Here is a 12,679-nt window from a genome sequence, read left to right on the forward strand (position 1 = left end):
GGGGGGCGGGGGGGAGCGGGGTTTCTCATCTCACTGTAGACAAAGCACATGGATTACAGACCTACTCTATCTTGCCCTGCTTTTACATGGGTTCTGGGGACTTAAACTCAGGTTCTCACATTCATGTAACAAGTGCTTTACTCACTAAGTCATTTCCCCCGTTTTTGTTGTTGCTGTTGTTTGTTTGTTTTTTTGTTTGTTTTTTTTCCTGTTGTTTTGTTTGATTCAACTTCTTGTAAAATATATTGAAAATAAAATTTAAAAGCCATCATCAAAGCCAGCCATGGTGACACATGCCTTTAACCCCAGCATTCGGGAGGCAGAGGCAGATGAGGCCAGCCTGATCTACAGAGAGAGTTCCAGAACAACTAGGCTATACAGAGAAACCCTGTCTTGAAAAACAAAATAACAAAACCAAACACAGTCATCATCAGTTAACTTATGTGCTTAGATGAAAAACTTACTCTTCTGTTTTTGATTTTAGATTTTTCTTGTTGTACACACCGGTATGTAGAGGGTTCAGACATCAGGCATGTGTCCTGTGAGTTCAGATTTGTACCTAGAGTGCTGATATTTTTATGCTGCGTTTGACCCACTGATGAAGGAACCAAGCTGACCCAGAGATGCTGCCACTGCCCTCTAGTGCTGCAAAGGAGAACAACACTGTGTTGGGGTCCTGCTTCTCTGGTGTTAACTCTGCCTACACTTTGCTTCTGCCTCCCTCCATGAATGAGAGAAACTTGTAAGGCCTTGTGTCCCGGGTCAATGTGGGTGCTGTGGATACTTGGAGAGGCTCATATGTAGTGTCAGTCCACGGATGAGAAGTGTAAATGACTCTTAAGAAAGTTAGCTGCTGTCTGGGTAGAGGAGAGATAACCCAGAGGTTGCTTTAAAAGGTTTATGAGCAAAGAGCTGCATCCCCAAAGAGGCCGTGAACAAAGACAACTTCCAAGGTGATGTAGAAACACTCAGATTACAGACACTGTACTGTCATGTCCTGCAGTTATATGGGTTCTAGAGATTTGAACTTGGATCATCACGGTTGAACAGCAAATCACCACAGGGTGTTATTGAGAAGATCAGTCTGTTACACAGAGTACCCAGGAGAAAGGCATGTGTGCATAGTTACTGTTCAGATTTCCTTAGGGTCACAACTCAGTAACCTTAGTGTCAGGCACAGCCAGGGAATGATGAAAATGTCTTAGAGCTTGCCTGTGTCTTCTGTAGGAAAACTTGTGCTTAGCAGAGCATACAGGCACATTCCTGTAATTCTAACATGGGAGGTTAGGACAGAGGGTTAGGGTTAGAAGTTCGGGGCTGGATTATCCTCTACACTGCAAATTCAAGACCACCCTAGGCTGCCTGAGACCCTGTCTTTTTGTTTTTTTGAGACAGGGTTTCTCTATGTATCCCTGACTATCCCGGAACTTGCTCTGTCTACCAGGCTGGCCTCAAACTTACAGAGGTCCGTCTTCCTCTGCCTCCAGAGTGCTGGGATTAAAGGCATGCGCCACCATGACCGACAAGACCCTGTGTTTTAGAAAAGGAAAGAAAGGACGAAAGACAATGCTGACACTCAATTTTATCATTTTCTCAGTCCTCATCAAGTTAGTCCCATGTATTAAACCTGAACCTCTGCCCAGGCTAGAAGCAGCAGCAGACAGGCCAGAAAGAAATGACATACAGCAACAAATGAAAACCACAAAAAAGCTCAAGAAGCTAAAGAGCACTGGACAGAGGGCAGAAGCGCATGCTCCAGTGTCCCTGAGGATGTCCTGTTACTAGCCTTGTCTCCTGATGGATCACTGCTCTGATCCAGAGTAATCACCACCAAGACCCAAAGGATCATGAGCAAAGGGCACAGGAATCACAGGGGAGCTACTTCCTTGCTCAGGGCAAAACATCTTCAAAACAAAGTTCATCACAAAAATATGTTTCCAAAATATTTTCTTGTTTCTTTGGCACCTCCTTTCTTTCCACTGATCTTGTTTTGATTTTTGTGGTTGGTGGAGGGTGTAGGAATTGTTTTGTTTTTCTATATGGAAAACCTGTAACCCCAACATGATTACCAAATAGGCCGCCTTCTACCCCTGTAGAAGCAATGTTGGTTTGTTGTTTTTTTGGTTTGTTTTTAATTTTTTTATTTTCGAGACAGGGTTTCTCTGTAGCTTTGGAGCCTGTCCTGGAACTAGCTCTTGTAGACCAGGCTGGCCTCGAACTCACAGAGATCCATCTGCCTCTGCCTCCCAAGTGCTGGGATTAAAGCCATACACCACCACTGCCCGGCCTAGCAATGTTGTTTTTTGTTGTGGCAAGGTGGTATGTGCACCTGGGTCCATTTCTGGCTTTCGTTTCTATTCTTTTGGCCTATTTGTCTGTCTTGTTGTTACGTTCCACAAGTTCTGATGTAAAATATCCTTTGACTATTTCTTAACCTCCAGAAGTCTAGATGGCTCTTTTAAATGCTGTGAGATTTTTATAATCCCCTTTCCTTGGCTCATGTCTTAAAGACTCTTATTTCTTTTTTTTAATTAATTAACTAATTTTGAATATAATATTCTGTCTGTGTGTATGCCTGCAGTCCAGAAAAGGGCACCAGACCCCATTACAAATGGTTGTGAGCCACCATGTGGTTGCTGGGAATTGGACTCAGGACCTTAGGAAGAGCAGGCAATGCTCTTAACCTCTGAGTCATCTCTCCAGCCCCCAAGACTCTTGTTTCTTAACTTTGCTGTTTGGTAGCCTGCTGTAAATCCCTGTCTGAAGTACTGGTAAGCCTGATTCTTCTGCTGCCCACTGGCTCTGACTCATACTGCTTTATTTATTGCATCTTGTGACTTTTGTTTTTGACTGTTTATTTATTTAGAGAAGAGATTTCACTGGGTAACCTAGGTTGGCAGGAAACTTGCTGGCCTCAAACTTGTGATCTTCCTCCATCTTTTGAGTACTGGGGTTGTAGGCATGGGCCACCACTCTGGCTCTGCTGCTCTCCTACCCCAGGGTCTTACTGTATCACTGTCTTGGAAATCACTCTGTGGACCAAGCTAGCCTTGAACTCAGAGATCTACCTGCCTCTTTCTCCCAAGTGCTGGGATTAAAGGTGTGCACCACTACAATGGCCTCTGTTGGGTATTTTTGTTTTGTTTTGTTTTTGTTTTTGTTTTTCGAGACAGGGTGTTGGTGTAGTTTTAGAGCCAGTCCTGGAACTAGCTCTTCTAGACCAGGCTGGCCTCAAACTCACACCTGCCTCTGCCTCCCGAGTGCTGGGATTAAAGGCGTGCACCACCACCACCCAGCTTCTATTGGGTATTTTCAAGGCCTGGTTTGAAGCTGTTTTCCTCCAAAGAGGATTTGTTTCTCAGGAACACTTTCCACTAAATGTTGGCCACGGTTTTCTACTCACACAAGGAACTGTGTGTTTTGGAGTGCAAGCCACAGGATTTAGTAAAACCTCTCACTGTAGCCTCAGGCAGGCTGTTTAATCTCTCTGCATCCGCCTTGTCACCTATGAAATCACATCCTGGTACCTACCGCCTAAGGCTGCAAGACTGGGATGGGAGAGTGCACAGAAATAAGAAGCATCAGTGGTGGTCAGTGAGTAGCGTGAGTAGCGTGCTCTTGCCTGGAATAGCTCCACTCCTGCCCCTGCCATGGGAGCAAACCAGTGCAGCCTTTGCCGCGTGGCTACTAGCACGACCTGACCCTATTGAGAGCACAGCCTTGAACTTGCTACTCAGGTGAGGATGGCCTTGAACTTATTGTGTAGTCAAGGTGAACTTCAGTGCTTACCTGAGCTCCTGTGAGTTCTCAGCTCTCAACTTTGAGATGTCTGAGCTTCTAGATGCCTTAGAAACAGAAGCCTCTGCCCTGAGTCATGACCATGGTCTGGAATTGTCTTGGAGGTTATTTGGAACCAGGTAACAAGAAAAATGACACTTAACAGAAATGATTTGCTTCAGATGCTGTAAGGATTGGTTGGCTATTATATTTTTAATTATTAGATCATGGGTGTACCTCAAAAATAGAACAATTATCTGTATGTCTGAGGCCCTATGCTCAATTCTAGCACTACAAAAAGAAAAGAGTCATTGTAACTATTTGGTAGAGTTCTAAGATGTAATTGTATGTGTAGGAGTGTTTGCCTACATGTAAGTGTGTGCACTGCCTGTGGAGGCCAGAAGAGGGCATTAGGATTCCTAGATCTGGAGTTACAGACAGTTGTGTGGCTGCATGTGGAAGCTGGGATCCAAATAGGGTCCTCTGGAAGTGCAGCCAGAGCTCTTTCTTTTTTCTTTTTTTGCTGCACTGGTCTGTGTGCACTACGGGGAAGGAGAGAGACAACATATAAGCAGGTCACTGACCGATCAGGGCTGCAGGACAAGGACTAGGAGCCTTGTTGCTCCTGGCATCCCCAAGCAGGGGCAGAAGCGGGGTTTATGAATCACAAACACCTGTTGCCAAGTCACAGGTACAATTTTCCACCAATCAAGATTCAAAGATTAGGGGTTTTCCCTGTGTGTTCCATCACTGTCAACTAACACAGAACATAAGGTTTTCAGTCCAGCCAGGTTCATTTGTTTTTTCTGTTGTTAGGAACAGCCATAACAAGTTAGAAAACTAAAGGGCGTAACAGACTATTTCTGTTGTCTAAGGAGAAGGTTGACCAGCCATTGGAAAGTTCCCAGCTCTCATAGGGCTTGAGAACCTGAACGGTGTTTCACTCTATGAGTAAAATGGAGTCTGAAGTCAAATGGCAGTGCTTCCTTAGGACAAGGTGCTTTTGCCTGCTCCCTCACTCTTTACTGCTGAGTCAGCTTTCCAGCCTCAAATTGTTCTTAATTTTTAATCATATGGAAAGATGACAGTAATATAAAATGAAGTAGAAGGAAAGTTGAAATTGTATAATGGCATGAAAATATCTTCAGTCCTTTTTGGGAGAAGGAGTGTAAAGAAATGCATCTAAGAGCATGATCCTAGGCAGAATACATAGGTTTATACTCCTTTACTCAGGAGAGGAATAAATAGACTGTTTTGTGTGGTTGATTGATCTTGAGTCAAAAATAAATAGCCCAATCTGGCCTTGAACTTGCTGTGTAGGCAAAGATGACTTTGAGTCCTGATCCTCCTGCCCCTACCCCTAACTTCCAAATGTTGGAATTAAGGGTGAGCACAACCCTGCCTGGCTTGTTAACAGTCACTCCTTTTTGGTTTTGTTTGTTTTGCTTTGGTGTGTGTGTGTGTGTGTGTGTGTGTGTTTGGGTTTTCAAAATGTAGCCTGACTGTCCTGGAACTCATTCTGTAGACCAGGCTGTCTTTGAACTCAGAGCTCTGACTCTCTTAATACTGGGATTAAAGGCATATATCACCACTGCCGCAGCCCGCAACCTGCAGCCCGTCATTGCTTTTGAATGGTGGATTTTAAAAAAAAATTTTTTTAAAACTTTATTTTTATTTTATGTGCATTGGTGTTTTGCCTGGATGCCCGTGTGAAAGTGCCTCTGGAACTGGAGTCAGAGACAGTTGTGAGCTGCCATGTGGGTGCTGGGAGTTGAACCTGGGTCCTCTGGAAGAGCAGTCAGTGCTCTTAACCACGCAGTCATCTCTCCAGCCCCTGAATGGTGGAATTTTGCAGCACAAAATTTAATTGTTCTTAATAATAAAAATCCAGAGTCAGATATTAGTGGATGAAACTGAGAAATCAGAGAAGCAGTGCAGCCAGCCACTAGAAATGGAAAGATCTTTTACCTCTACCAAATCCTCAGGCTGAAGGGGCGACCCTGCCTCTACAAATCCTCAGACTGCGTCTGAGCTCCTGTCTCCTGCCTTACATTCCTCTCTCCACCCAGTCATATCCCTTCCTGTCTCCACCTCCCTAGTGCTGGGACTAAAGGCCTATAACTCCGAAGTACTGGGATTAAAGGTTTGAGCCACCACCACCTTGCTCTAATTCTTTTTTAGACTGGATTAATCTTAAGTAGTCCAGGGTAGCCTTGAACTCACAGAGATCCACCTGCCTCTGTCTCCCAAGTGCTGGGACTAAAGGTGTTGCCACCACTTCCTGTCCTCTATGGCTAACTAGTGGCTAGCTCTGCACTCTATAATCTTCACACAAGCTTTATTTGTTAGATTACAAACAAAATATCACTACAGAATTCTAAGTAATTTTCTCCCAATGGCAGTATAGTAGAGTGGTAAGAGGCTGGGCTTGGCATCAGAAATCATTTAGTATCTCTTTGGTTTTTGACGAATGACAAACCTTTGGTTTTCCCATCTGTTGGGTTATTTTGAGGTGTAGCTCTGTGGCAAGGTGCTTGCCTAGCATGCAGAAAGCTATTTTTTAAGGAAGGATCTTACTTCAGTCCCAAGAACTCCCCTGTGTTCTGACTTACTTGGCTGTAAATGGTTGGCGTTACTGCATAGACACAGACAGAATATTGTATACATAATAAATATTTTTTAAATGCATTTATGTATACAGTATTCTATCCGCATGTATGCCTGCAGGCCAGAAGAGGGCACAAGATCTCATTACAGATGGTTGTGATCCACCATGTGGTTGCTGGGAATTGAACTCAGGACCTCTGGAAGAGCAGTGACTGCTCTTAACCACTGAGCCATCTCTCCAGCCCCCCATGATCCTCTTTAAAAGCTTAAAAGAGGGAGCTAGGTGGTGGTGGTGCACACCTTTAATTCCAGCACTCAGGAGGCAGAGGCAGGCAGGTCTCTGAGAGTTCGAGGCCAACCTGGTCAACAAGAGCTAGTTCCAGGACAGGCTCCAAAGGTACAGAGAAACCCTGTCTTGGAAAAAAAAAGACCTTAAAAGAGGGTTCATAATCACAATTCAGTTGTTTTATAATGAAGCTGAGCTACTTTGAGGCTACAGACCTGTCATTAGTCACAAGTGTGTCAGCTGGGAAAGTCCACTAGCACCATAGTTTCTGATCTAGTGGGAAGAGCCTAACTGTTGCTTCAAGGCTGTTCAACCACAAAGGGCATCCTGGCTGCCATGGGACAGAGCCACCAGTATGCAATATGCTTCCCTGATTAATCTGCCTGGTCTTGCTGTCTTAGTTTGTTATTTTTACATATATGTATCATTTCCAGATTTCTGTTATGCTAAACATATACTTTTTTTTGTTTTATGTACATTGGTGTTTTGCCATAGGTGTTGGGTGGAATTACAGACTGGAATTACAGACAGTTGTGAGCTGCCATGTGGGTGCTGGGAATTGAACCCAGGTCCTCTGGAAGAGCAGTCAGTAGTCTTAACTTCTGAACCATCTCTCCAGCCCCCATATACTTCTTTATAATCAAAGAGCAAGATAAAAATGCCCAATAACAAGTTAGAGGTGGCGGTACATGCTCATAATCCTAGAATTCAGAAAGCTGAAGCAGGAAGATTATAAATTTCAGGTCAGCCATGAGACATCTTATCAACCTTTAACAACAACAAAGGTTGTGCAGATAGTCTTTAGCTTAAGATCTTTTTATTGTTTTTCCTTTTCTTCCTCCCTTTCTTAAAATATTACATTGTTGCCAAGCAGTGGTGGCACCCACCTTTAATCCCAGCACTCAGGAAACAGAGGCAGGCAGATCTATGTGAGTTCAAGGTCAACCTGGTCTACAAAGTAAATTCCAGGATAGCCAGAGCTACACAGAGAAACTCTGTCTTGAAAAACTTAAAACAAAAAATTGCTGGTGCTCTTGCAGAGGATCCTGGTTCAGTTCCCAGTACTCTGGTGGTGACTCAAAACCACTTGTAAATCCAGTTACCGTCTTCTGACGTGTGTGTGTGCGCATGTGTGCACATGTGCATGAGTGCCAATACCCACACCTACATGGAAATCAGAGGACAATTTTTTGTTGTTGTTTTTGGGTTTTTTGTTTTGTTTTGTTTTGTTTTTCGAGACAGGGTTTCTCTCTAGCTTTGAAGCCTGTCCTGGAACTAGCTCTTGTAGACCAAGCTGGCCTCAAACTCACAAAGATCCACCTGCCTCTGCCTCCTAAGTGTTAGGATTAAAGGCATGTGCCACCACCGCCCAGCCAGAGGACAATTTGTAGGAGTTGGTTCTTTCTTTCCACCGCATGGGGCCCAGGGAACAAACTCAGGTCAGGACCTTAGCAGCAAGTGCCTTTACTCACCTAGCCCTCTCGTCAGCCCAAGATATTTTGATTTTAGAAGATGTAGACAATCAGGAGAAACCACACCTGGCCTTTTAGTTTTGATCTTTTCCTTTGCTAGCAATGGCCAGTCCACACCTCCCCATCCTGGGGAAGCAGCTAACACTCAGCCTGGACTGTGTTGCTAAGCTGTAATGGTCTGCAGATTATAGACTCTGTGCGCATTTTGCCTTGGAATATTTTCAATTTATGATGTATTTAGAGGTACATTGTAAGATGAGGTACAGTACATTTGTACAGAACATGCTTGGCTCGGGAGCTAGGGTAGCTCAGTGGTACTTGCTGCTCTACCAGAGGACCCAGGTTCAGTTCAGGTTCCCATGTGGCAGCTCACAGCCATCCATAACTTCAGTTCCAGGAGATTTAACATTCTCTGCTGGTTTCCTTGGGCACCAACCATGCACATGGTACACACATATATAATAAAAATAAGTAAAAGAGACAAGAACATACTTGGCTGAAAATTTTATTTTGTATCCCTAACTTGGGTTTCCAAACTCATACTTGCTATTAAGAAAGTGTCCCAGTGCCCTAAATACGTAGGAAGCAGTGCAATAAAGTACCTGATAGGCCAGGGACTGTGAGAGGGCAAATTACAGCTTAAATGGCTTCAGAGATGCTGAGCCTCTGCGTCTGTCTTCCCAGGTCGAAATGAGCCCTTGAAGAAGGAGCGACTCAAATGGAAGAGTGACTACCCCATGACTGATGGGCAGCTGCGGAGCAAGCGAGATGAGTTCTGGGATACAGCTCCTGCCTTTGAGGGCCGCAAAGAGATCTGGGATGCCCTCAAGGCTGCCGCCTATGCTGCTGAAGCTAACGACCATGAGCTGGCTCAGGCCATCCTGGATGGAGCCAGCATCACCTTGCCTCATGGTAAGCAGGCAGGTCCCAGACTCTGTATCCTTGCAGGGGCTGGGGATGTCAGGGTTCATAGCACAGAGGTGGAGGAAAGACACCACGTGTCAGTAGTTTCTGTTTAAACAGGTGGGGATGGAGAAATATATATACATGTATATATAATATATTATATATATATTAATATATAATATATATTATTCATTTAAACAACTCTTTCTGGCATGAACAGAGAAGCACAAGACATAAAGCCAGGCATGGTAGCACAATGCAGTGATCCAAGCACATGAGAGGTAGACACAGGAGGATCTGAAATTCAAGTTGAAGGCCAGTCTGTGTTACAGGAGTCTGTCAGGGAAGGAAGGAGAGAGGGAAGGGGGGGGAGTAGGAGGGAGAGACAGGATCCCCCTTTGCCTAATGAGAAGACAGAAAGACACCAATAAAACCTACAAGATGGGCCGGAGAGATGACTCCGCGGTTAAGGGCACTGACTGCTCTTCCAGAGGACTCAGGTTCAATTCCCAGCACCCACATGGCAGCTAACAGATATCTGTAACTCCAAGATCTGACACTCTCACACAGACATACATATAGGAAGTCAAATTAAATAAAAATAAAGTACTAAAAACTACAAGCTAAAAACTTGCTGGAGGTACTTAGGGTCTCAGAGCACCCTTGTTAGGCAGTGTAAAGGAAAGCAATAGCAGAGCTCCAGTCCCAGACCTAGGTCCTGACTGTTCCTTTCTCAGCTTGTGACCTCTCCTAGCTGCGTGACCCTGAGCAGGGCATGTCTCATGTTAAAACCTGACTCTTGCAACCACAAAGCATTGATCAGGATGTACATAATATCACCTAGTCCAGTACCAGCGCACTTAGGGGATGTTCAGTGCTCAGTAAATGCATTCTCACTTTCATTACATTGTACCAGTAAGGAAATTGGGGCTCAGCCCAGCACCTAGCATGTGTACTCAACCAAAATGTTGAATAAACAAGTGAGAAGTAACATGCCATGGCTGATGGAGCCAGCCCTGTGTTCTTCTGCCTTAGAGAGTCCTGACTCTGGGATGAGCCTGGGGACTGGAGGTAGCTGCAGGGCGAGTTAATCTGCTTAGGCTGCTGTAAACAGCATGCCACACACGGGTTCCTTAATCACTAGAAATCTGTTTCTCACAATTCTAGAAGCTGGAAAATCCAAGGAAAAAGTGACAGCCGTTTGGTTCTGGCGAGGGTTCTCACCTCTTTGCTGTTCTCACGTGGTAGACAGGCAGACAGGCAGAAAGAGGGTATGGGGAGAGTTCTCTGGGGCCTTTCCTTGTAAGAAAACTTATTCCATCAGATTATCCCAACTTTATTATTTACTCATGTAACTATTACTTTCAAATATGCTTCATCATAGGAATTTGGGGGACACAGTATTGAGTGCATGACAGCAGGTCCCTTCACTCCACTGATTGCCCTGCCTTTCTCACAGGAACCCTTTGTGAATGCTATGATGAGCTGGGCAACCGCTACCAACTGCCCGTCTATTGCCTGTCACCACCTGTGAACCTGCTGTTGGAGCACACAGAGGAGGAGAGCCTGGAGCCCCCTGAGCCCACCCCTAGTGTGCGCCGTGAATTCCCACTGAAAGTGCGCCTCTCCACAGGCAAGGACGTGAGGCTCAACGCCAGCCTGCCCGACACAGTGGGGCAGCTCAAAAGGCAGCTGCACAGCCAGGAGGGCATCGAGCCATCCTGGCAGAGATGGTTCTTCTCCGGGAAGCTGCTTACAGACCGCACACGGCTCCAGGAAACCAAAATTCAAAAAGACTTTGTCATTCAGGTCATCATCAACCAGCCCCCACCACCCCAGGACTGACAGGCGGCTGATTCCTGGGAAGAGAGGCCATGGAGGTCCCCTTCAGGCTGTGGGGCTTAGGCCTGGAGCACAAGGTTCCCCGCCTGTTGCTGCCTTCCAGTGCTGTTGTCTTCTTCAGGGTCGCCTCCTGCCACCCTGCGGTATGGCTCTTAGTGAGCTATGAAGGGACTTGCCTTCCAGGGCACTGGGTCCACCAGTGCTCCGCACCCAGGGAGCAGTGCTGCCTGCCACACACAGGCCTTGCCAACCTTGTCAGAGAAAAGGCACCTGGCATTCTCCACTATAGGTTGTAGCCATGGGGGCCAGCCTGAGACCTTGGAACCCAGATCTGTCATCTGGTGCCACCACTGTGCTCACTTCAGTTTTCTGCTCAGGGTTGGAAACAATTGCTGTCTCTCCCCCACCTCCCTTATCCCTTCCCATGACTCTGCCCTGGGCATAGTGCCAGTCCCCTGGAGGGGAGGAAATCACCAGTGAGCCCCAGGGCTTGGAGAGCTTGAGGCGGGCCTCTCTGCCTCTCCCTGAACCCAGCACAATCGGCAGAGATGAGGCAGGTGGCCAGGTAGCCAGGCTTTATGGCTGGGGTCTGCACAGGGCCATCCCCAACTGTAACCCAGGCAGGGTGGGGTCTGTCTGGTCCTGGCCCCAGTAGGGCCCTGTGTAGACACATCTGTATTTTATCAATAAAGCCTTTTGTTCCTCTCTTGCCTAGCCCTTGACTTGCAGTCCACAGCATGGTGGAGCCCAGAGCTCCTGCTGGTTTGGGAACCGATGGGCACAGTAGAGCATCCAACCTGTCTGTGTTCCCGTGGGTCCTGGAAAAAGTCACTTTACCTCCAAATACATTTTACTTTTCTCTAAAGTGGAGGTGGCACCGCCTGCCCTGCCTCCTGCAGCAGTTGCTGGGACGGTTAAGTGGGAGGCACATGTGAAAGAGGAAAGGAGCGCCACAGAAGGCAGCATGAGCTCTGTCTGCTGCCCTACAGTGCCAGCCTGAGATGGGTGATGCAGTGCCCATGCTGTGTCAGAGCAAAGCTTCCACAAGTGTGTGAGCCAGAGACCAGCGGGTCAGTTCCTCTCTTTCCTCTGGGGAACTGTGCGCATCACCAGAAGGGGATCTCAGCTAAGGTGTCCCCGGGGGCATCACTTGTGGTTGTAGAGGTACAAAGCTGGGGCACTGGAGACCACTGGCGGGTTAAACCCAGGACTCCAGGCTGCAAGCCCCAGGTGTGAAGCTCAGTGAGTGGAGGTCTGCCTTTCCTCCCTGTACTCTTTGTTCTCAGAGAGTGTGGTCAGCCTCGCCCAAGGCAGCCTGGCATTGCCTAATCTCCTCCTCAGCTGGCCTTGGCTCTTCACGCTGGCTTCCCAAGACTCTTCCCTTAAAGCAACATTGTAAGTTTTGCTGAGGGCTCTGGGAAGAGCAGTCAAACAGATGGACAGGGTCTGGTTATGGCTAATGGACATGCCATTCAGCATAGCCATGCTTGAGTAGGGTGTGCTGCCACCAGAAGGTAACAGCTGCTCTGACTCCTGCCTCGAGAAGGTCCCCAAAGTCCCTAGAAACACAGGTCTGTTGAGGCTCATACTCGATTTTTCAGGCCCCGTATCTGGCACTACCTGGATAAGATTTCTTGGTATCCAGCAGGTGGCACTGCCACCCAGGCCAGTAGCAGCATGTTGCTCCTTTGTGCAGACTTAGCAGTTCCCAGCACCGAGGACACACTGGACCCCTTCCTGCAGCTGTCCTTTTGGGGCGCTGTGCCTTCTGGCTCCAGTAGGCCATAGG

General features: G+C 46.7%; 1 protein-coding gene across 1 annotated transcript in view; it reads left to right on the top strand.

Annotated features, from left to right (window-relative positions):
• Ubtd1 (ubiquitin domain containing 1) overlaps positions 1-11,595 on the top strand; it is a 59,029-nt gene extending 47,434 nt beyond the window's left edge. Inside the window, exons 2-3 of the mRNA XM_075974107.1 lie at positions 8,827-9,054; positions 10,508-11,595. Coding sequence (XP_075830222.1) covers positions 8,827-9,054; positions 10,508-10,893 — 614 coding nt within the window. The 3' untranslated portion in view covers positions 10,894-11,595. The remainder of the gene's footprint in view (positions 1-8,826; positions 9,055-10,507) is intronic.
• The last annotated feature ends 1,084 nt before the right edge of the window (positions 11,596-12,679 follow it).

The sequence above is a fragment of the Microtus pennsylvanicus genome, chromosome 5 (assembly GCF_037038515.1).
Source record: "Microtus pennsylvanicus isolate mMicPen1 chromosome 5, mMicPen1.hap1, whole genome shotgun sequence".
Lineage (NCBI taxonomy): Eukaryota > Metazoa > Chordata > Mammalia > Rodentia > Cricetidae > Microtus > Microtus pennsylvanicus.